Genomic DNA, 26,224 nt, shown 5'->3' on the forward strand with positions numbered 1-26,224 from the left:
AGTAATCTCTTCTGGGAGCTTCTGGGTCCCAGATCCCTAACTACTGTGAAATATTGAAATTACAGTGGGAATCCCATGTGAGAGCCAGATTATAGCAAGAAATTGGAATGAAATCCTTAACACGGATCCTATTTATGAACTATAATCATTTAGCCTCAGACTCAACAAAAGGGAGATATAGAAAGGTTATCTATAGGCACCTGCCTGAGAGTATATCTGTACAGCAGTCCCTCAAAGTTCCTTTGCAGCACCTTTTGAAATACTCATGTTATAATCTGTTTGCAATAAAGTCCTCTGAACAAAAGGAACAATAACAACAACAAAAACCCAAAACTAAATATGATAACCAGCTTCCTGTGATACCAGCTCCTGATTTAAAACACTGCCTTAGAGACGTCTGGGTGGATCAGTTGGTTAAGCATCCAACTCCTGATTTGGGCTCAGGTCATAATCTTGGGGTCGTGGAAGCAAGCCCCCTGTTGGCTCCACGTTCAGTGGGGAGTCTGCTTGAGATTCTCTCTCTCTCTCTGCCCCTTCCTCCCCCATTCTCTCTCTCTCAAACAAATAAATGAATCTCAAAAAGGAAAAACTGCCTTAGTTTCCTCTATAAACATATATTAAACAATAGTCCTAAGGTGATCCTATTTGGAAAACCAAAATCCAGATATTAAGAAAATCATTTTAATATACTAATTCAGAATCATTCTAAGCATGACAATAGTTTTCTTTCTCCACTTATTTTTGTACCATTTTCTTTCATATGCTACTGGTAGTTATAACCAAAATGAGATAATATATCAGAAGCATACTGCACAGAGCCAGGCACACAGTAAGTACTCCATAAGTGGTAGCTATTGTCTTACATATACACACATACATTGAAAAATCTGGAAAGCAAAGAAAATATATCCTTAATTCTATCACCCTGTTAACACAAACATGTATTTCTTTGTAATTGATGTTCACACGAATTTTACATTATTATATTGCAATATATAATTTTATCTCTTTTTTTACATTACAATCATGTTTCTGTATTACCATGTAGGATTCATAATTATCTTTTTAATTTGCCAAGTGAAATTCCATTAAGTAAAAACCACCATAATTTAACCGCTAAAGTCCTGCCAAATATTTGAGGGTTTTTGATATTACAAATAATACTATAATAACATTTGCATGAATATAAGTTTCTCATTCTGTGGGATTCTTCCCCTAGAATGAATTCCCAAACTAGGCTTTTTAGAGTAACCACGAACTCTTTCATGACTTAGATTAGTTATGCCAAACTGCCTTCCACAACTTTGAACAATTGTAATGCCTCCACCAATAGCCATAAACATCACGTCTTCTCTAACCTTCAGTATTAATACTAAATTTTATATTTATTGAATATTTACCATATACCAAGTACTGGTCTAAGTGCTCTGCATATATTGTCTCATTGAACTCACAACAGATTTCTGAAACATCCACTTTTAGGTACCATCTTTTGCAGATGAGGAAGTTAATGTTCAGGAAGTTTAAAAGCCAGGTCCAAGGTTATACAGAAACTAAGTGGTATAACTTGGACTCAAACTCAGATCCTGTCTAATGCCACAGTGCTCTTAATCATTTGGCTATATTTCAGCTTTACTCTTTTTTCACTTTTAATAAAAATAAAGATATTTTTATTAAAAAATAATAAGTGGGGAAAGACATCTTCACTGATGTTTTATATGCAGTTGATTACTAGCGAAGTTGATCATTTTTACATAGGTTTGTTTTAAAATTGTATTTTCTTGTTGTATTATTTGTTCATATTATTTAGCAACTTCTGTAAAGTGGTGGGGGCAATTTTGTTCCCTCTATATTCTTTACCAATCAGGTGTGTCAGCATGAACTTCACTCAAGAGGTCCATGTCCTTCTTGATGACTTCATTGAGCTGTCAGTTTATAAGAGGAAGTACTCCTCTTTCTCCTCCCTTTTACCCAATATGGGCTCAATACAAATATATTCTATAAGGTTATCATGTCCATATTTCTTCATTATTATTCATTATTCGTTATTCATTCATGTGCTAAGTCTCCTGCCTGGTTTAGAACACCCGTATCATGAAAACCGATTTACCAACGTCTTTGAGAATTCATCAATATCTCACTCTCCTTACTCCCCACTACTTGTCTCTTTCTATCTTCAAATTTCTCTTCTAATAACTAGGATAAGGACTAAAATGGGTAGGTTTTTTTTTTCTTTTCAAATTTTTATTTGAATTTTTAGTTAACATAGAGTGTAATATTGGTTTCAGGAGTAGAATTTAGTGATTCATCACTTACATGTAACACCCAGTGCTAATCACAAGTGCCTTCCTTAATACCTACTGTCCATTTAGCCCATCACCCACCCACCTCCCCTCCAGCAACCCTCAGTTGTTCTCTATAGTTTAGAGATGCTTATGGTTTGCTTCCTTCTCTCTTTTTCTTCCCTTCCCCTATGTTTATGTTTTGTTTCTTAAATTCCACATATGAGTGAAATCATATGGTATTTGTCTTTCTCTGACTGACTTATTTTGCTTAGCATAATACTCTCTAGCTCCATCCACATCACTGCAAATGGCAAAATTTCTTTTTTTTTTTAAGATTTTATTTATTTATTTGACAGACAGAGATTACAAGTGGGCAGAGAGGCAGGCAGAGAGAGAGGAGGAAGCAGGCTCCCTGCTGAGCAGGAGCCTGATGCGATGCGGGGCTCGATCCCAGGGACCTGGGATCATGACCTGAGCTGAAGGCAGAGGCTTAACCCACTGAGCCACCCAGGTGCCACCCCCCTTTTTTTTTAAGAGCAAATGGCAAAATTTCATTCTTCATTTCTTTTGATGGCCAAGTAACATTCCATTATATATGTACACATAAGATATATATGTATATATATTAGTAGATTTGCATTATATTTTACTTATTTATAGATTTTATTTAAATTCAAGTTAGTTAACATATAGTGTATTATTAGTTTCAGGGGTAGAATTTAGTGGTTCATCACTTGTATATAACCCCTAGCGCTCATTACATGAAGTGCCCTCCTTAATGCCCACTACCCAATTACCCCCCTTTGTTCACCCATCTCCCTCCAGCAATATACCAAATCTTCTTTATCCATTCACCAGTTGATGGATATTTGGGTTCTTTCCATAATTTGACTATTGTTAATCATGCTGCTATAAACACCAGGGTACGTGTGCCCCTTCAAATCAGTATTTTTGTATCCCATGGGTAAATACTTAGTAGTGCAATTGCTAGATCATAGGGTAGTTCTATTTTTAACTTCTTTAGGAAACTCCATACTGTTTTCCAGAGTGACTGAACTAGTGTGCATTCCTACCAACACTGTTGGAGAAAGAGGGTTCCCCTTTCTCCACATCTTCATCAACATCTGTTGTTTCCTGTGTTGTTAATTTTAGTGTTCTGACAGGTGTGGGGTGGTATCTCATCGTGGTTTTGATTGGTATTTTCCTGATGATGAGTGTTGGTGAGCATCCTTTCACGTGTCTGTTAGCCATCTGGATGTCTTCTTCGGAAAAATGTCTATTCGTGTCTTCTGCCCACTTATTAACTGGATAATTTGGTTTTTGGGGTGTAAAGTTTGATAAGTTCTTTATAGATTTTGGATATTAACCCTTAATCAGATATGTCATTTGCATATATCTTCTTCCAAGACTGAAATGTGTAGGTTTTTGTAAATTTGTGATCCAAATAACTTGGCCATCATTCAAAACTTATCTCCCATAATGTATGGAAACATCATTAAAACTGTATCCATAGTTCACTAAGCAAAACCAGATTTACCTAATAAATCTAAATTTTAATAATCCTGTTTTCAGATATGCTCCATTACCTGCATTATGTCTTGCAATATATCCAAGTGCCCAAGCTGCAGCCTCCTTGACTCCAGGGTCAAAATCTTCCAAGCATATCACCAGCGTATCCAGTGCTCCACAATCAACTATCGCCTGAGCTAGTTGAGGAGAATGTTTACCAACTGCTCGTAACACAAAGGCAGCTGCTTTCTTGTAAAAACGCTACAGTGATAAAATAGATAAAACTCAAAGTGAGTTAGGCACTTATAAAACAAAAAGTTAAAATAGACCAAGACCAACATAAAAATGACATTAATATAAATAAAGCTCAACAGCTTTTAAATCCAAAGGATGAAAAACACCCTGCAAAATCATTTTTTGATGTTTCCCCACTGCTTTTGTTCAGTAACTAAACTGAAATAATATAAGTCTTAAATGACATTTCAAATGTTTTATTATGAAACATTCATTTGGAAATTACATGAAATGAATTAAAACATTGTATTTCCTACCAATTCATAAAATAATGAAATTTTCTGTATCTGTATCACACTGAGAAGTATTTGTTTGACCCATGGGAACTCTTAGATTGTTAGCATGTGCAACAGAACTTTCCACTGACAAATTCATTTCCTTTACTTGCCCTCAGTCTCTAAGCATGTAGGCCTTTCATGACCTCAACTAATCTTTTGGTGTCCCAAGTTATCCTGAAATAACAACCATGTTTCAAAATGCACTACCAATTGTTGAATAAACATAAAGGCGAAACACCCGTGATACCTTTTAAAAACCTTTCCTGGTAAATAAACTAACCAAACAAGGAGACGTGTTATTTATCCCCTCTAGGAAATGCTTTTTTAAAACAATAAATACAAATGACTTACTGTTAGGTGAATGTTAAGTAATGTTTCACACTTATAAAATTTTCATACAAAATTTCATCATATTGAGAAATAATAAAACTGAAACACAAGATTAACATGTTTTTCTTCATATAACTAAAAAAATTAAATGTATTAGGAAGTATTTGACTATAACACTCACTATTGTTTCAAGATTAGTCTAATGACACAGTAACAGTCTCTGTCCTTTATTAGTAGAACCCAGATAACTCCCTATTATAGATTCCAAGCTTCTGTTTCTTTACAGTGACTACTAAGAATGACTGGGTGACTATGGCATCTGTTTTGAAAGTACATTATTTACTCTGGCTAAAAGATTAAGATACAACAAAGATTATAGGAGCAAGAAAAAATACATCAAGTATATTTTAATGTATTATATCTCAAAAATTGGTATATGTTAATGATATAAGAAATATTGTATGTCAATAATGATGTTTTGATTTATTTCTTTAGTTTCATAAATGTTAACATATACAGATATTAAAATATTTGTTATAAAGGTTACTTTTATGTCAGTAACCAAATATCTACTAACTTACTATAAAACTGAGAGTTTTAAAGTAGCTTTGCATTATTTTCTTACAATCATGGAAAAATACTGGTGATACATTTCCTGTCATCACCTTAAGCTAAGGTGACTGTTTATATGGCAGAATTTTCAAATTCACAATTTACTGGGCATCAATAGTCACTAACTACAGTGCCTATAATTCACACTGTCTGATCTCATTTCCCCTTTTTCCTACTTTCCATTTCTCCAAATTCCTCTCTTCTCTCCCATTCCTCACCAAAAGAATTATCTTAAAAAAAAAAAAAAAAAGCCACGCCAGGGACTTTGTACCTCATAAAGAAGAGATTAAATCCTGTGAGGAATGAGTTAAAGGACTAATAGATGAAGGAAACAGAAGCCTGGGAATACTGACTCACATTCTCACTTTCTCCTCACTTCTGCCCTAGTACTTTTTTGTCTCTTTACAACTAATGGACACTGATTCACATTTAGATCTACTGAGCACCTTCTTGGTCGGATACCAAAACACAGACCCTGCCCTGAAAAGAAGGAGCTAAGAGTCCAGGAAGAACAAAGTCTAACAGTATTTGATAACAAAAGGAACACCTGCAAGAAAAATAAAATTTCTGAGGCTCCTCAGAGAGATAAGACAGACAGTAAAGGACTCTCCAATGTATAAAAATAGGACAAAATTTTTAACAATTGGGATTTTTTTTAAATTCTGGTAAAATATATGTAACATTTACTACTTTAACCATTTTAAAGTATACAACTCAATGGCATTTAGCACATTCATGGTGTTGTGCAAACATCACCATCCAATTCCAGAATATTATTAGCCCAACAAGAAACCTCACACACGTTAAAGAGTCACCCTTCTTTCTCCTCTCCCCCCAGCCCCTGGCAATCACTAATCCGCTTCTGTCTCTATGGATCTGCATGTTCTATATATTTCCTATAAGTGGACTCATACAACATGCAGCCTTCGTATCTGGCTTCTTTCTCTTAGTGTAACATTTTCAAGGTTTAATCCATGTTGTAGCACGTGTCAGCACTTCATTCCTTTTTACTACTGATAATATTCCAAGATATGGATGTCCAACATTTTGTTTATCCAGTCATTCTTTTGTTATAGTGAATAATGCTGCTATAAACATTTGTGTACAAGTTTTGTTTAAACACCTGTTTTCAATTTTGGGGGGAAATCTAAGTAGGAGTCGCATTGCTGGGTCATGTGGTAGTTATATTTCACTTGACTGCCAGACTGTTTTCTACAGCAGCTGCGCCATTTTACACTCCTATCAGCAGTGTACGAGGGCTCCAATTTCTCCAAATCTTCACTAACACTCATTATTTTTTTCTTTTCTTTCTTTTTTTTTTTTATCATGGCCATTCTAATAGGTAAAGTAATATCTTCCTGTGGTTCTGATTTGCATTTCCTAATGACTTATGCCATTGAACATCTTTTCATCTTCATTGGCCATTGTGTATCTTCTTTGTATGTGTATAAATGTCTCTTCAAGTCTTCTGCCCATTTTTAAGTTGGATAATTTGTCATTTGGTTACACAAGTAGGAATTTAATCTTAAAAATATGTCAAGAAATATATATCCTTAGGTTATCATAAACTAACAGAATGGAATAAACAGACCCTATCTATAGGAATGTCCTTAACTATTGCTAGGTGGTGCTGTACAGAAATATAGAGTAGAACTGGACAGGAAGGGGAAAAATTAGGGCACTCTTAGATGACCCTTAAAAGGACTGCCATGCTTACATACTTGGTATAAAATGCTTTATCAAACCTTCTATTACATGTATTCTCCTTCCTTTTGTATGCTTCCCTCCCTCCCTCCTTGCTTCCAAACTGTCTCTTACAGTTTCCACTAACCAGATTTCACCTGCATATATGGATTGCTGAAAACAACTTTTTATTTGCCTAGGGCTCCATACAGCTCTCTAAGACTGATCCTACAGGTTTAAGACTCTCATAAACAGAAATACTGCTTTATACATAATCCCACTAAAAATTGTATAATCTGTTTTCTTACATTAATAGTAATGGAAAAAAGCTGCCCATCACTCCCAAGATAAAGTACCCTAAAGGTATTATTATGTGCAGCTCAAAGACTTAAAGCTTGTATTAACATCCTGAAATTCTAAAGCTTATAAGCTTGTAACTGTACCCAAACTAGCAGATTTTTAAAAATCTAAAAAAATATATAATTAATTTTTTCAAAAATCTTACATTCTGTTCTGCCAATGAATAAACAAGCTGTGGAAGAATGTCACCCTTCACCACTGCTTCTGCTAGGTCATCGTTATAATTAGCCAGTCTCCCAAGAGCCAATGCAGCAGTCTGTTGAATTGTTGGGACCACATCCAGAAGAAGAGGCCGCAGCAAAGACATTACACCTGAGTGTAGTTATGAAAGAACAGAAATCAGCAAAATTTAAATGGAAAAGCAAATATACAATTCAGCATATATGCAGATAAGAAAATTGTAGGGAAAAATCAGTAAAGACAAAAAAAAATTATCCACTAAAAACTAGAGGTATATTCAGAATCATCTAACTGGCCAAGACAAAAAATAATACAACCTGTGATTATCAAAGCAAGAACATAGCATGACAAGAAACGCTTTGGAGTTAGGTTAGTTTAAATCCCTGATTTGGCAAATAGTCACTATGTGACCTGATAGGGCAGTCATGAGGAATGCAGAGAAAGACTGTAGAACACACAGTTTAATGCATACCTAGCATATGGAAAGGGGTAGAAGGAAATTGGGTATAGTTTCCCCCAACCTTTGCAAACCCTATCTTTCAGGGCTCAGTTTGGGTCCTTTCATCTCTACAGAGTCTTCCGTTTATTTTGTTCATTTTTTCCCCCTCTGATTCCAACTGTTGGATCTTTTCTGTGATTTCAACAGTCTAAGTTCTCACATTCATGAAGGGAAGCAAATTTAGATTGCTGATATTATTCCAAAGAAACAAAATCTTTGGGGCACCTGGGTGACTCATCTGCCTTCGCTCAGGTCATAATCCCGGAGGCCTGAGACTGAGCCCTACATCGATCTCCCTGCTGAGTGGGAAGCCTGCCTCTCCCTCTCCCCCTGCTTGTGTTCCCTCTCTCACCATGTCTCTCTCTGTCAAATAAATAAATAAAATCTTAAAAAAAAATTCTTTGAGGGGCGCCTGGGTGGCTCAGTGGGTTAAGCCGCTGCCTTCGGCTCAGGTCATGAACTCGGAGTCCTGGGATCGAGCCCCACATCGGGCTCTCTGCTCAGCAGGGAGCCTGCTTCCTCCTCTCTCTCTGCCTGCCTCTCTGCCTGCTTGTGATCTCTCTCAAATAAATAAATAAATAAAAATCTTTATAAAAAAAAATTCTTTGAGATTAGTATTTTATATTACTAGCTCGTATAATATTCACTCTAGGGTTGAATACATAGTAGGTCTATCATCCTCATAGCAACAAGAGTAAAAGTTAGCTTATATTTATCGAGACTTATTATACATGTGTCTTGTTTTAAGGACTTATTTTCCATATTAATTCACTGAACTGTCATAAAAAAACTATGAAGTTGGCCCTATTATTATGTATATTTTACAGATGAGGAAATGGAGGCCGAGAAAGGTTAAGAAATCATCACAGAACTAATTAAAAAATGGAGCACGGTTAGAAATTCAGATATTCTTCATTAATAATTATAAATAATACATACTGAAAGTTGAGGAGGTGGGGAAAGAGAGATAAAAAAAATACATTTTAGTCATCTAGCTATTCCAACTCTTACAGTACCTTTGTCTTACTATCAAATATCCAAAATAGTCAACTGCTATTTGGGCTTTAATGATGCTGTTTTAGTCTAAGGTTACAAGGAAGGTAATGACAGAGTTAGAACTGGAACAAAACATCCCTTGACTTTCTAAACTTTACTTAATTTGCAGGCGGCTATTCAACTAGATGTTATTACATCTTTCCTTTAAAAACATACCACAGTGATCTAGAAAAGCAAATATTATCAATATGCTTTTATAATGTTATATGCAGAAACATTTGAAATAGAATAAAAGGAAAACATTTATAATAACACTTAGGATTAGACCAAATTAAGATAAATAGTACTACCAATAACATAAGCAGAGAATAATGATGCTTATCATAGATACATGTAATGATGTGACCCATGGCTTTTCACAGTTTCCAATTTCATTTAGTGATCGTGTTTATGGCTAGGGTAGCTTGATGAGATCATCTTACATAAGACCACAGTTGCAAGTCTGAATCCTACTCAGGCTGGTTAACTTTGCAGGCACACGGCACTTCTACTCATGGCTAGGTCATAGCTCATGTTCAGCAAATCAACAAGTCTATACTCATAAGTGTTGCTAATATTACTATCTACGCTTTTTATAGTGATAATTTCTGAATTACCTCACAACAAAAAGTTTAAAATGCAGAATAGGTATTAGAATAACTAGCAAATGTTAACATGGGCTCTTTCTAGAAGGCTGGATTTAAAATAATTTGTTGATTTCTTCTTTGTAGTTGCTTTATTACTTGATTTCTTTTTTTAGTTTTTTTAATTGTGGTACACATAACAAAAAAATACCATTTTAAACATTTTTTAATGTACAACTTAGTATAATCGGCACCACTATCTAGAAACTGGACTGTTTTCCACAGAAGCTACACCATTTTACATTCTTACCAACAAAGTACCAAGGTTCAAATTTCTCCACATCCTTACCAACACTCATTATTTTTTGTCTTTTGTTTTTGAAATATGGCCACCCTAATGGTATGAAGTGGTATCTCATCTTGGATTTGATTTTCATTTACCTAGCACTTATGTCAATGAATGTCTTTTTATGTGCTTATATTGGCCATTTGTACATGTTCTTTGTTGAAATGTCTATTCAAGTCCTCTGCTCATTTTATTTAAATTTTTATTTATTTTTTAATTTCTTTTCAGTGTTCCAGAATTCATTGTTTATGCACCACACTCCTCTGCTCATTTATAAATTGGGTTGATTTTGGTTGTTGCTGAATATAACAATTTTTATAAAAAAACATGAATGATTTTAAGTGAAAATAAGTCAATCTAAAAAATAAGAGCTAAATTTGTTAACATATACTTGAATTTCATAATAAATACATTAACAAGGTCAAAAAATATAAAGTATAATAAGTATGCTTCAAATAGTTTAAAACAATTACAATTATGGTTCATGTTATTTTTCCCTGTATTTCCTTTATTCCCCCTCATTTGATATATATGTGTGTGTGTGTGTGTGTGTGTGTGTGTGTATGATGGCAGTGGCTTATTGTCTTTTGAAATATAATTGGAAAATCAGTCTATACTGGGTAATACATCCTGGACATTTTGAATTAAATCTCAAAAACTTTGAACTTCTATGCTAAGAAGTTGAAGAATGAATTCATCTATCTGGGCCTATAATGTTTACTTTAATTATAAGTGTTTGTTATTAGTTATAGTATTTAGCTAATATACCATAAGTCTCCCAAGTTTGGAAAATTTCAACTTGCAGTTTTAGCAGTAAAATATTTTACCACCTTACAGGTATTTCACCTGTCCATACATTCAAAGGAATATTTTGCTTTACATATTTTCTTCTCCATTTTTTCACTACATCTCGCCCCGGAAAAATAAGATCAGTAAAACGACACACAATTCCTTTCCTTTTATCCCTGTATTTAATATCAAAATTAGGCTTCTATGCAGATGCCTCTGTTCTATCATTCTTTTCCTACATTCCTTAGTTTAGACAGTAGCATAGTAAGACTGTTCAAAAATTCAAAAAAAGTAAAAGCTAAAGTTCCAGTTTAAAATATCTTTGTTTGGGGGGCGCCTGGGTAGCTCAGTGGGTTAAAGCCTCTGCCTTCGAATCAGGTCATGATCTCAGGGTCCTGGGATGGAGCCCCCCATCAGGTTCTCTGCTCAGTGGGGAGCCTGCTTCCTCTTCTCTTTCTCTCCACGTGACTCTCTGCTTATTGTGATCTCTCTCTCTCAAATAAATAAATAAAATCTTTAAAAATAATAATAATAAAATATCTTTGTTTGGGAGAACCTGGGTGGCTCAGTCAGTTAAGCCTCTAACTCTTGATTTTGGCTCATGTGTGATCTCAGGATTGTGAGATCCAGTCCCCTGTCAGGCTCTGTGCTCAACAGGGAGTCTGCTTCTTCCCCCCCTCTCTCTGACCCTTCCCCTGCTCAAGCTCTCTCTCTCTCTCTCTCTCTCTAAAATAAACAAATAGGGACACCTGGGTGGCTCAGTCTGTTAAGCATCTGCCTTCAGCTCAAGTCATGGTCTCAGGGTCCTGGATCAAGTTCCATTTCAGGCTCCTTGCTCAGCGGGGAGCCTGCTTCTCCCTCTCCCTCTGTCACTCCCCCTGCTTGTGCTCTCTCTCTCTCTCACAATAAAAGAAATAAATAATAAATAAAATAAAATAAGTAAATCTTTAAAAAATATATATCTTTGTTTGAATAGGTCATCTTTATTAGAGAAAATATTGCCCAAATGTCTTGCCCTTGAATTGCCTCTTAGTGCTTCATACGTATCAGTCCCCAAGGACATGTTTTTATCTCTTACACAGATTAAGCATTGGAGACCTTGTTATTCTAATTACAAGTCTATCCTAAAAATAAGAGATAATGATACAAGAGGAATGAAGGAAGGAAGGAAGGTAATACTGAGGGAGCATGGAAGGGAGAAGGCAGAGAAGAAGCATATATAACATAAAAAATATTTTTTCCTTACCTGCTGGTCCATTAGGAATCCATAGTGATTGATCCTTGGTGAATGAATGCATGAAAATTTAGAGTCCATGAATTACAGCACTTTGAATAGTGGCTACTACAATATCTGATAAGCAAGGTCTCTAGTGACAGCTAGTGACCTCAGTGATGTCTCTATTGAAGAAGCCACCAGGTACAAATATTAAAAATAATAATTTACATATCATACTCTCATATCTATATAACAATTGTTTCTTCTGTAAAAACTGATCAAATGGTGTGAAAGTGTTTCTGAAACTTCAATAAATCTCTCTCCCTCAACTTTATAGCTCTGAGTTTTTTTTCTACTTTCTTGGTTCAGTGCCAATATTGGACACATTGCTTGTAATATCTACATTTCAATCCAGTTACAAAAACAACAACAAAACAAACTTGCTGACCCTGTCCCAGACATTCATTTGAAAAATAGATCATTGTTTATCAACTGGCAAGCAATAGCATTACACACCTGAGCAAAGGCAGTTCCTTCCCTCAAGAAACTAATAATCTAGTGGAAGAGATTATAAAAAAGCCTCAAAATAATCACAACTCTTTAATTTCTTTTAACACACCATAGGCCTGATTACTTTTATTGTGCACACCAATTATAGACATAAATCAGGAAGGAAATATCAAACATTTCCAAGAGCAAAAAACTCCCATTCTCATATTACATGTCTGTAGTTTATATACATATTACCTCAATCTGCTGTGCTTTATAAAGATAGTTAACATCCCAACTTTGTTTCTTTAAAAACAGGTACCTGCAAACTGGGCCTTTGGATCCACATAAGTCTTCGTAAAGATTTCTGCTTACTGTGGGTACCTCTTCACCTTGCTTTTTAATCTTTAAAATTTTTGTTTTATTGTGGCAAAATATACATAACAAAATTGGTCATCTTCACCATTTTTAAGTGTACAATTAGGTATGCATTAAGTACAATTGATCAAATATTCATGACTATCAATTCCAGAACTTTTCATTGTCCCCTAATAAATACTCTATAACTTCCTTTCCCCCTTTCTACCATGTATTTTAGAATTACTATGGAATGAATAATTATTCATTGTTCAAGAAATATCTGTTAAGAATATACAAGGTACAGGGGTGCCTGGGTGGCTCAGTGGGTTGGAGCCTCTGCCTTCGGCTCAGGTTGTGATCCCAGGGTGCTTGGATCAAGCCCCGCATCAGGCTCTTTGCTCAGGAGGGAACCTGCTTCCTCCTCTCTCTCATCTGCCTCTCTGCCTGCTTGTGATCTCTGTCTGTCAAATAAATAAATAAAATCTTAAAAAAAAAATACAAGGTATTGAAAACCCAATTATCCTTGACCTCAAGGAACTTATAAAGTGGTCAAGAGAAATGAATAAATGTAACACATGATCCATGCAACTAAAGGGAAGTAGCGGGTGCTTTGCAAATATACAGTGGAGCATCCAACCTAGGCCTTGACAGACACAAGGAAGGCACCCAAGGTGAAAGGGACATCTAAGTGGAGATCTGAAGGTTCTCAGGCAGATCACAGATCGTCTGCTCAAATGACTGGAGGGAATGTAGAAGAGAAGGACTGGAGAGTTTTCCAACCAGAAGGAACTGTATTAATGAAGCTCAGAATCAAGAGAGTTTGATACATTGACAAAACTGAGAATGCAGTATGACCATAGTACAAGAGGGGAGCAGAGTCAGGAAAGAATGCTAGGAGATTAACAGAGACAAAAGTACTGAAGAGCCCAGTTAACTATCTTAAGGATTTTGAGATTAATCTGAACATTAACGTCAGTGTTTTTGTACTTTGTAAAGAAGGATCACTGATTACCCTAGGAAGAAAGGGTGAAAAGAGACAACCTAGGAAGTAGGAAGACCACTTAGGAAGCTATTGTACAAATGTAGGCCAGATGTGAGAATAGGCTGGAGAATACTAACAGCAAAGGGAAAGAAAAAAGTGAAAGGTCTAGATATTTACAAGACAAACTGATTACTGTAAAGAAGAGGGAGGAATAAGTGATACTTCCAAGTTTCTGGCTTGGACAAAAGATGCATGATTATTGCAGACTGTTGAAGAAGCCATGATAAATTCACACCAGCCTGAAATGCAAAGTGGGAGGGAGCCTGATGAGGGGCTTGATCCCAGGATTCTGGGATCATGACCTGAGCCGAAAGCAGACCCTTAACTGACCAAGACACCAAAGCACCTCCCACAGTAGGTATTTCTTAACTGATCTAACATACATTTACATGGCATTTATCATGTACCAGGGACTTCCCTAAGAAATTTAAAATATTAACCAATCAATCTTCATTACAATCCTAGGAAATAGATAATATTTTATAACTCTAGCATCTATGCCCTCCTGTTTCTCTTCCCCAATATCAATCACAGTCCATTTGCCAATGAAAAATAGCCTGTATGTGCCAGGTTTCAAATGCATAATAAAGGGTATAATCTGTTGAATTCACTTAATTCTACCATTAATATTACTGTAGTTCTCTTCCATGATTACTGCATTAAACCAAAATTTTATTCATTCTTCCAGTGCAATTATCTGACTCTTGGCTAGGTCATAGCCACCACTGTCTATATGTGAGATTTCAACTAAGTACGCAGATCACAAACATTATGGCATGCTCAATTCACATGATACTTTATTTTATTTTAGATTTTTATTTATTTATTTGACAGAGATCACAAGTAGGCAGAGAAGCAGGCAGAGAGAGAGAGGAGGAAGCACGCTTGCTGCCAAGCACAGAGCCCGATATGGGGCTCGATCCCAGGACCCTGAGATCATGACCTGAGCCGAAGGCAGAGGCTTAACCCACTGAGCCACTCAGGTGCCCCCACATGATACTTTAGATAAAATGATTGGAACTTACATGTTTATAATAACATGAAGAAATATAAGATGGACCTTTAAAATAGTTTTCAAAGGAACATGTAAATTCCACATGTCCAAACATTTCTTTCCAAGCCAAGATCACTCTCGTGAGCTCCAGAGCCCTACATAGACAAATCGCTCACTTTAGTCACTGGCACGTAGATATCCCAGACACTTCAACTTCAACACTATTAGGGAATGAAGTCACTATTTTCCTCCGCTTTTTGTATCTCTTCTCCATTAATGAATGGCAACCAGAAGACTGTGAGGCCCCTGAACTCCCCTCACCTCACCTGCCCCACCCATTCTACTAAGTCACAAATCCTACACATCTGTTAAATGGCATGACTGCTATAACAAATATGGGCACAGGGTCTTCCCGATCTGGTTTTAATTCCCTCCAATCAATTCTCCACACTGCTGTGAAAGTCATCTCTCAGAAACACAAAATGGATCCCTTCATTTCTCTGATAAGAGCTTTTCAATGGCTTTCTATCAATTCCAGGATCAATCCAACTTTGGATGAGGTCCTTCAGAAGTAAACCTGTTTTCCTCTCCAGCCATTGCCTGGCCCCTCTGTAGCCCTATTATCCCAAGAGGCTCCTGCCTTATCTAAACATTCAACTTGTCTATCAAGCACCACCTTTCCTCTTGCCTCTGTGCCTTTGCACATAATGTTCCATAATGTTCCCTCCACCTGAATACAGTTTTCTTCATCTAGCTAACTCCTACAAAATTCAGCCAGATAATATATCCTTCAGGAAGTCTCCAATGAAAGTACCCCTCCAAAGCTTGAGTTAGGCACCCTTCATGTGTGCTCCATATGTCTATGCAATAGACACTTATCAAACAGTATTTACATATCGCTCCTTCAGCAAATAAGCTCCTTAAGGAAGCTTAAGAAGTCTATGCCTTCTATTTTTGCACGATCAGCATCTAAGTATCCATCTGGCCCTTGGACCCTCAATAAATGTTGAATGATAAATGAACAAATTGTGAAATTTGATGTGCAATTTTCTCTTTTTAGGCAAATTTTAGTTAAAATAAAAACAAAATGAGCTTCTGTTTGGGGTGACTTTTTAAAAGTTCTGGAGTTAGTGGTGCTGGCTGCGTAACATTAGGAATGTAATTAATACCACTGAATTACACACTTAAAAACAACTAAAATGGGGGCGCCTGGGTGGCTCAGTGGGTTAAGCCTCTGCCTTCGGCTCAGGTCATGGCTCCGGGGTCTTGAGGAGCCACCCTGTGTCAGGATCTCTGCTCAGGGGAGAGCCTGCTTCCCTTCCTCTCTCTCTCTGCCTGCCTCTCTGCCTACTCGTGATCTCTGTCTGTCAAATAAATAAAATCTTAAAAAAAAAAAAAAACGGCTAAAACGGCAAATGTTGTTAAATTTTATCACAATTTTAAGAAATTAACAATGCATTACGGTGCCTGGCTGGCTCAGTGAAAACAGCCTGTCGCTCTTGATCTCAGGTGCATGAGTTCAAGCTCCATGGTGGGTGTAGAGATTCTTAAATTAAAAAAAAAAAAAAAAAGAGTACTAAAAAAATTAACAGTGTACCAAAAACCACTGAATTTTGCACTTAAATGTGTGAATTGTATGGTAGGTGAATTATATCTCAATAAGGTGATTTTTTAGAAACTTTTTAAAAATAAAAAATAACAAAATAACAATGGTTAATATAGGTTCATGTTTCTTTTTTTGGTATATGGGTCATTTAAACTGACCCTTTACCTGGTAGTACCCCAAATAGATACAATTGTATCTTAATTGGAAGTCTTCTAGAGAACTAAAAATATTAAATTAGTCCTGTCTTCTTTTGTCAATGTGACTTCTCTTTGATGATTTATACCTATAATGCCCACCTGCCTGCAGAAAATTGGAATGTTCATGAATGGGGTAAGTAGAGAATAAATATAGCAATTATAAAAGGATTATCTGCTCCAAGAGTTTTCATGGTTAGTATTTAAAATGGTCACTTTTGGAAGGTAATCAAATTCTTTCTTCACATAAAATATTTTATTCATACTCTACTTACTCTAAAAATTTTAGAGATAATTTTCTCTAAAAGATATATACACAAAGATATAACCATCTAGTAGGAGCTCCTGGGCGGCTCAGTCTGTCCAGGGTCTGCCTTCAGTTCAGGTCATGATCCCAAGGTCCTGGGGTTGAGCCCCTCATCAGGCTCCCTGCTCATCTGCTTCTCCCTCTCCCACTCCCCTTGCTTGTGTTCCCTCTCTTTCTCTCTGTCAAATAAATAAATAAAATCTAAAAAAAAAAAAAAAGAGCCATATAGTAGAGGGATGGGAACTAATAATTTTATCAAAAATACGGGTTAAGAATAGCTGCTGCAATTCTGAACTCTAAACATATCACTGAGTTTCTTGGAAGCAAAAGTAAAAAGGGAACCACTTCGTGAAATAAAGTAGGGACAAATTTTTTCATGAAATTTCATAAGTAGGCCTAGCCTGACACATAATAATTAATAAAAATTGGTCGGCTAAAAGAGAGTATCTTTATATAAAAAACATTTTGTTAACATCAAAATGGGCAACGATGATAGATTTAAAGAAGCTATAGGGAAATTTATGTATTTTTTAATAAGCCCTCAAAAAAGGGCATATTATTAGATTAATTCTACAAAGACAATTCTATAGAAAACTAATGTAAGCTAGTCTATATATATCTTACTAGTGATTCTAATGACACAGGAATAGAATATACAGAAAAGTGGATAAAAATAATTTTCTTTGAAGACAGATGCACACATACATACACCACAAATATCACTTCTTTTTACCTAGACTTATAACAAAACTTGAATAAAAAATAACTTATTTTTAAAACATTTTATTTATTTATTCAACAGAGAGAGATCACAAGTAGGCAGAGAGGCAGGCAGAGAGAGAGAGGGGGAAGCAGGATCCCCACCAAGGAGAGAACCCGATGCGGGACTTGATCCCAGGACCCTGGGATCATGACCTGAGCTGAAGGCAGAGGCTTTAACCCTCTGAGCCACCCAGGTGCCCCTTGAATAAAAAATAACTTTAAAATTGAGCCACCCTCATGACAAAAAGAATGGAGTATATGGCAAAACCAGTATGTCACTTTGAAAAGGAGGGAAGTCTGACATATTCAGAGGGGCCATCCCACCCACTACAAGGCAAGACCAAATTTTTTCTCAAGGGTGGTGCTGGACTTCCTGCTAGGGCCAGTACATCTACTCAAAAGAAATCCCAAAGTTCAGACCTCAATGAACATGGAGTAAAAGTCATTCACACAAAGCATGATTAAGTAAAAAACAAAGGGACATACATAAAATCAACCAACAAATATCCAGTGCCTCCCCCATGCTCTAAAAAAAAAAAAAAAAAAAAAAAAGCAGTCACAGGGCAGCTAACTACCTTGTGCTCTGAGGAAGCCTCCCCTGCACTCTCCCTGATCTCAGCAGGGACTCAGTCCAACAACTCTCTGAAGTATTATCTGAGTTTGAGACTTCCAGTGGATTATACACTTTTCCCTGGATCCTTTTAAAGAGCTCTTGGCTTGATAAGGCTTCCTCAGAAGTCAAAGGAAGCTGAAGGTCCTCTAGAGTTCTGAGTCCAGTGTACGCCCTAAATACAACTCCCACTCCCTCAAACCTCCAGATAGTTATCAATTAAAGTTAGTTCTCTGCATCTGGCCTCCACTCAAGCTCCCATAATGGTCTTCAAGGGCACCTCAAAAGCCAATTACACACAATTATGAGATAGCCTTTGGTACCCAAAAGCCTAAAGAGATGACTTGTTTTAATAGGTTAACATTATGATTCATTAGGAACTCCTAGAACCATCTAGAAATAGCTAACTAATACCTACAAGGTGACAGAGAAAGAGTGCAATGTCAGACAGCAATTAAACATCTAGTCCCAGTCTGGCCAGGACTAACTCTGTGATGAGGGCAACTATCTAGCCTTTCTTGGGCTTAAGAAGATACTTATTCGGGCACCTGGGTGGCTCAGTGGATTAAAGCCTCTGCTCAGGTCATGATCCCAGGGTCCTTGGATGGAGCCCTGCATCAGGTTCTTTGCTCAGCAGGGAGCCTGCTTCCTCCTCTCTCTCTAACTGTTTCTCTGCCTACTTGTGATCTCTGTCTGTCAAATAAATAAATAAAATCTTAAAAAAAGAAAGAAAGAAAGAAGATACCTATTCTATCTATCTGAGCTGTTATAAGAATCTAATTTTTTAAGAGATGTGAAAACACTTAGAAAAGTAATTATTTCTGGGGCACCTGTTGGCTCAGTTGGTAAAGCATGTGACTCTTGATCTTGGGGCTATTAGTTCCCAGCCCCATGTTGGGGATAGAGATTACTTAAAAAAAATTAAATCTTAAAAAATAATAATTACTCCTTCTTTCATTCTATTTAAATATGTTGAATATCTACTCTATACTAAGAATTATGCTAGGAATGGGATTTACAGTTTGTGGAGTAAACAGAAACTAAATCATGACAACTGTAATGCGTATCATGAAAGAGAAATATTAGGAGCAAGGAAAGCATAAATCAAGAGACTTAACTTACTGAGAGGGCTCAAGGAAGATTTCCCTGAGGAATCAACATCTAAACAGAGCCATGAAGAATGAGTAGAAATTAATTAGACAAAGAAGTACAAAAAAAAGGTTCTAGTCAGAGGAGCAAAAGCCATGAAAAAAACACTGAAACATGAAGAGGAGTTAGGAAGTAAATTTAAATAACTTTTCAAAAACTTTAAATTGTCACATTAAAATATAACCCACACAAACTTGCCATTTCTAAGTCCCACTCTTATAGGCTCATCCATAGCTTAGATTTTCCCTTTTTAATCATCATGTTTTTCCCTAAGAAAACAAGAACATCCTAGCCCTGGCTATATTATAAATGTCCATGCAGGAACAACGATTGGGAACACAGAATAAAATTCTGAATGATCTTGTTTTTAGGACATATTATTAGGTGCATACAAGTTCAGAATTTTTATAGTTCCCTCAAATGTTTTCCGCTGAAGCATATGTAAAACAAACAAAATATAAAACCCACTATCCCTATCTTTTAAAAAAAGATCAGTACTTTAATTATCATGCATCCACAAGTCCAAGATTCCTTTTATATTCATGAAATTTAAATAGCATATTTGGTTAAGTTTTTTTGAAGTTGCTCTACTAATTATCTTTTCAGTTTCAATATCCCTTGGAACAGTGGGGTTTTGTGAGAGAATCATGGTACTTGTATCTACCAGGCTATGTTTTAAATATATTATAAATGCTTACCACAGACTTCTCCTTCTCAGCAAACTGAGGTGCTAAATCATTAATCTGAACACATTCACCCTGCCCCAGACACATGTAACTTAAGATAATTTTGTCAGTGTATATTGTTTTCTTGAATTGTAAACTCATTAAATAGCCTAAATTTGCAAATTGGCTTCATAGAGATGCATATTTAAAGGGTTATGCAGTTTTCTCTATCCCTACTATTCTAGTGCTTAGCCATCTTTTTTGTTCTGCTATAGGATTTATGTTAAATATTACAAAGTGTTAATTTAAATTTTACCCTAATTTTTTTTACACAAACAGCTGCTTCAGAAAGTTCATTTTATATAGCTAAACAGTTTAAAAACAAATTTCTTGGACTTTTTATATTAGCTTATTATAAAAGATTTTCTAAACAACCTAGGAGAGCCTGATTGTCCAATATGCCACAAAACATATTACTTACATTTTATAACTAAACAATCACCTCTATTTGCTGAAATTCTACAATGCTAGAAGTAATAATGTATTATCTCTACTATTTACAATGCGTTATATGTATTACTGATTATTAAAAGAGGGAACATATCAAAATTTATTTTTAAATAGCTGCAAGATGTAATGGTTCAAGAGTACAGGGTTGGAGGGTGCATAAAGAGATTTTATAACAAACACTAAACTTTTTAATTCCTGTACATATTTGATTTAGAAGGAGTAAAACCTCAGAAAGAAAAAAATAACTCTAGGTTATAGACACATTTTACACTGTTCTTTCTAGTAACAATTCTGGCTAGAAATCAAACTTCTTTTGTCCAAATACTCTGATGATGATATCATGCAATGCTTTGTTTGCTTTAGTAATTACTTTGGGCATATGTAATAAAGCAAATATTCTTATTAGCACATCAAAAATATAATGGACAAGATCAGAGGTTTAAAATGAAATAAAACTCCATTGGTAATTTTCACCTTTGAGGTTCCTCTCACAGTGAATGACTTAAAAAATTCTTAACAAGTGAATTACTGATTTATCATGATGCCTATATGGAAAATGTTTTCCCCCTGATCTCAGATCCATGATACTTATTTATTTAAGCAGTTTATTAGGGAGATAAATGAGAAAACAAAACAAAACCTTCCCAGGGATGTAGAGAGTATGTCAAAGTCAGAAATAAAATGCATTAGTATTTTATGTTATCAAAATGAAGTCATCTGACTGAAAAAAAAAAAAACTTGATCATAACATATGTGATGCATACATATTATGGCTCATTCAAAAGTATTTTTAAATCCATGTTGGTTTTGTCTTTTTTTTAGGAACAAACCATTTCAATAGTTTATAGGCTATTAAGTTTTCATAACAAAGCTGAAGGATTATTCTAATCAAAAGAATACACTGGAATATTCATTAGCTATATCTATTTAAAATTATTAAAGGCGTGCTTAAATCAAATCTAGATAACATGAAATATGTTGAAATAAGTTCCTCAAGAAAAGAAAAATCTTAGCATTCTGTCAACATTGGTCAAGTACAGATAACTTCAAAACATTGTTATATTACTATTGTATTCAATTCCTTCATAAACCAGACCATAAGTGGAAATAGGTGGCTATTTAAGATGTCACATGTAGGTCCACATACTTTGGTGATCATTTAGCCTAATGGTTTGGATTGATTAAATTCCACACTACATTCTACATTGTACACTTACAGGAAGAGATAACCTGTTACCATTATACTAAAACGTGATATCCTGTATCTTAAGTATTACTTATACCCCCATACTACAGTATCAAATTTTTTTTAAATGTCAGTCATTTCCCTTTTTTTTTTTTTAAAAGATTTTATTTATTTGAGAGAGAAAGAGAACAAGTAGGGGAGGGGGCAGAAGGAGAGGGAGAGGCAGACTCCCCACTGAACAGGGAGCTCGATGCAGGGCTTGATCCCAGGACCCTGGGATCATGACCTGAGCCAAAAGCACTGAGAAACTGAGCCACCAAGGCGCCCCTCATTTTCCCCTTTAAAAAAATGTTTTAGGGATGACTGGGTGGCTCAGTCAGTTAAGTGGTTGCCTTCAGCTCAGGTCATGATCCTAGGGTCCTGGGATGGAGTCAGGCATAGGGCTCAGTGGACAGCCTGCTTCTCCCTCTGCCTGCTCTGCCTGCTGTTCCCCCTGCTTGTGCACACTCTCTGGCTCTCCTTTTCTCTCTGTTAAATAAATAAATAAAATCTTTTAAAAAGTTTTAGTTTAGCTGTTTACCTATAGTTCAGAAATTAAATATTTGTAAATAATAAGTGTTCATTCACAAAAGCCGTTGATGAGTAGGACTGAGTGGGGGGAAGAACTAAAAGTTAAGTGAATTTTAAAAATGTAATATGCTCTAATAAATTTATATTTTCTTTAATAAACTTATACATATGAAACCTTGTGTCCAGCATTGTTCTGGGTAGTTTGGGGAGTATATATCCATGCACGTAAGCACATACATACATGCAGAAGAAAGGTAATTAATCCACATGAAACAACTGCAGAACAAAAGATGATCAACTTATAATTTCCAAAAGGAGAATAAATTAGTGGCTGTCCAGGGTTAGGGACAAGAGGAAGGTAGGTGTGGTTATAAAAGGACAATAAAAGTGATCCTTGCAGTAATGAAAGTGTTGTGTATCTTAAGTATAGTGATGGTAGATACACACAGGATAAAAATGTATAGAACTAAACATACACACACACAAGTAAGTACAAGCAGAACTGGGGAAACCTGAATAAAATGGATGGATTTTTATCAGTGTCAATATCCTGGTTGTGATATCATGCCACAGTTTTGAGGTACAGAGAAATCTCTGTATTATGTCTAACAACACATGTAAATCTATAATTATCTCAAAATAAGTTTTAAAACACGATTATCAAATACACTTTTTATAAATATACTCCCCTCCAAGAGAAACATACAAAGAATAAACACCAAAATCCCTCTCAGCAACACAAAAAATTTTCATTTAGGTGCAGTAGTAATTCTCCTCAAAGAAACCAGAGCAAACATTATTTCTAAACATTCTTGCCCTGTCAATGTGTCCTTAAATTTCTTTTAATTCCGTGTTAATTTAAATGAGTTTTAAAGATTATAAACTCCAAGTTGAACACTTCTTATGACACAGTAGTGATGAAATGCTGCCTTACTTTGAGTTCAGATGGCTGTGGAATCGTCTTAATCCCCCATTATCTTCTCCATCTGTTTATGTTAATTGATAAGAAGCAAATCACACACTCTCTCTTCCTCTTTCTAGAGTATGCTTGATTTCGGACTGAGGAGGGGGAATGACAGCACCATAAGAACTTCTAAAGGCTAGCACTTCACCTACTTTGAATGTCTTAGAAATTATTCAAGCAAATCTTTGCCCTTTCACTAATGCAAGGCGAGAAATAATGTGTCAACCGCTCTGGAATTCCTTTGGTGTGAGGAAGTCGAAGGTGATCAAAGGCAGGGTGACAAGCAAGGGCACCGGGATAAAATGGGTCTGATTAAGGTAGATTCCCATTCACGTAAAATGACTTCCAGGCAATTCTTCTGGCCTTAACTTTCAACTTGACACTTGCCTGGTTGCGGTAAAGATGTTAATAGGGATGTCGGGCCCCTCTCACCCCAATCTGGAAGCTTCACCCTCTTGGCCTCACACCCAAAAAGACCCGCTAAAAAGGATGATTGCTTCCGCGGTCTCCGCGGCGGATGGGAAGAACTTAGGGACGCGGTCCTGCCGACGCCACCCTGCCCCTCTCCAGAAGCTCAGTCGGCTGGGGAGCGGGGCGACAGCGAGCCGGGGGAAGGCCGGGCTGTGGGGAAGGAGGTAAGGGGCGAGACGGCTGCGCACCCCGGGTGGCCAGGAGCCCGAGGTGCAGGACGAGGCGGGGCAGGGCCGGGGGTGCGGAGCGACGGGCCAAGCGGCTCGAGGGGCCCTGAGCGACGCGGAATCGGTGCGGACTCACCCGCGTTCTGCAGCGTCTCGATGTTTTGGGGTCTGGTTGCCAGCTCCGCCACCATCTGCACGAACTGCGTCCGGGCTTTCTGGTACTGCTCGAACACTGCGGACCAGACAGACACACGGAGGAGCAGGCGACCCGGTGCCCCCGCGGCTCCCGCCGCCCGCCCGTCGGGGCGCCGCCCGCCCCGGGCCTCACCTTGCAACACCTGCCTCTGACTCATGGCGCCGGCAGCTCTCCGCCCGCGACCAGCTGGGCGCCGACGCGGCCCGTCCGCTCCCGGCCTGCGAGAACGCCGAGGGGGCGACCGCGGCGACGACTCGGCCTCCGACGGCAGCCGTTTCTCTCTGTGTACCCGCGTCTCCCGGGCAACCGACCGGAACCGGAACGCGGCCGTCTCGCGGCAACGGCCGGTCCCGGGCGTGACGTCACGGCCGCGGCACCCGGCGTCGGGCGAAGGCGGCCAGCCCCGGGGGATCTCCGCTCGCAGGGGCTCCCGGGGCGCGCCACGGTCGCCGGCGCCCTCGGTCCTGCCGGGCGTCCGGGGCGTCCCCCGGGAGCCTAGGGCCCTTTGCAAACCGAGCCCGCCCCCGCGAGGTCTCCGGGCGGCGCCGTGGACTCGGTCCCGGCGAGGGGGAGCTCCTCCTCACCCCCGGAGAGACCCGTTAAAGCGCGACGTCAGTGGAGTCGTCCTGGCTTAGACGGTCAAAAGACATCTCCCAGAGCACATGGTGTGATCTGATAGTATGCGCTGTCAATGTCCTCAACGCCGAATGGGTTTTCCCCTTTAATCCAGCTGTCATGGACCGGACAATTCTGGTTTCAGGATTCTTGGAGGGTGAAGACAACTATACTCCTAACTTAGGCATATTGCTTTAAAAGGATTTAATAAGCACTCCTAGAGAATCAATGAGAAAAGTAGACGGGGAACAATATGGTAAATGTCCTGTCTTCTGTGACTTTGTTCTACCTAACCACCAACTTTGCTTGTTTCCTCACTTCTGTGATTATTAAACATTTGTCCTTGTCATTTAAACTTAAGCTTCATGTTGTTGCTAAATGACATTTCCAAAAGAAAGGGAAGGAGAATCTTTACCTGGGAAGTTTTGATTCACATTATCTTAACCAGACTTCCTTGTAAGTTTAAATTTTTACCCAGAATCTTTTAGCAGAAATTAAGTACTTAGTCTATCACCAGTTTCTAGCTTGCCTGAAAACTGTACAAATGTTTCAATGACAGGTGTCAACTTAAAGTGTTTCTCCATGAGAACGTCCAATTCCACCAGGTGTCAAGGGAATAGATAGCCACAGCTGCTGCTGAGTAGTGCCAAGACAGGAAAGAAACCTCTTGATATCTCTTCTTCAGTAGAAAGGATTATGCAAACTTAGCGGGTTCTCATATTTGGAGTGAGTCCTATATAATAATCTTTAAGCTCTCACTCTGACTTGAGCTCTCTGATGAAATCCTGATATTTGGTGGAGCCCCAGATAGTTGGGGAATGGACCAGCAATAAAATAGGGGAGTAAGTGTGTTCAGTCAAGTCCCTGCTACCCCTCAGAACAGGTGCATGTCTTCTGCTCCGCAGTACAGAAGCCAGTAATACTCACAATTCCTTTCCCTAACTCCAAAGTTTCACACAATGATCTCCACATTTCTCTAAGGAAACAGGTCTTTTAAAATTAAAGTTATTGTATGTTCCCATTTAGAGATGTGGGGGTAAACAGATTGAGCAAATAATTAAAGTGGCAAATAAAACCTTCATTGTAATTTTGTTTTCAGTTCCTTGTTGAATAATTTTTTAAAAATCCCCTTAAAACTAAGAGGTTCCATATTTGGTTTCAGTCCTTGAACAACTCACACTCCTAAGTTACCCAAGCTGTCATTTTTAGTAATTGCTTTACTATGATTTTCTACTTTAAAAGTGTTGAGATAGGAGATTGATAGTGGAAAGGATGTCTAAACCTATAAACATATTACTTATACAGGTCTACTTATGGAATGCTGCAAAGTTTAAAAACCTAAGTTCAAATGGTATATAAACTATTTT

At 37.4% G+C, this 26,224-nt stretch overlaps 1 protein-coding gene across 3 annotated transcripts in view; it reads right to left on the bottom strand.

Annotated features, from left to right (window-relative positions):
* Positions 1–24,538, bottom strand: part of SPAG6 (sperm associated antigen 6) — a 63,252-nt gene extending 38,714 nt beyond the window's left edge. For all 3 annotated transcript variants that reach the window (XM_059404186.1, XM_059404187.1, XM_059404185.1), the window contains exons 1-4: positions 24,375–24,538; positions 24,183–24,278; positions 7,497–7,663; positions 3,872–4,055 (exon numbers count right to left, since the gene is read on the bottom strand). In XM_059404186.1, coding sequence (XP_059260169.1) covers positions 3,872–4,055; positions 7,497–7,663; positions 24,183–24,278; positions 24,375–24,399 — 472 coding nt within the window. In that variant the 5' untranslated portion in view covers positions 24,400–24,538. The remainder of the gene's footprint in view (positions 1–3,871; positions 4,056–7,496; positions 7,664–24,182; positions 24,279–24,374) is intronic.
* Between the last annotated feature and the right edge of the window lie 1,686 nt (positions 24,539–26,224).

Source organism: Mustela nigripes, chromosome 6, assembly GCF_022355385.1.
Source record: "Mustela nigripes isolate SB6536 chromosome 6, MUSNIG.SB6536, whole genome shotgun sequence".
Taxonomy (NCBI): Eukaryota; Metazoa; Chordata; class Mammalia; order Carnivora; family Mustelidae; genus Mustela; species Mustela nigripes.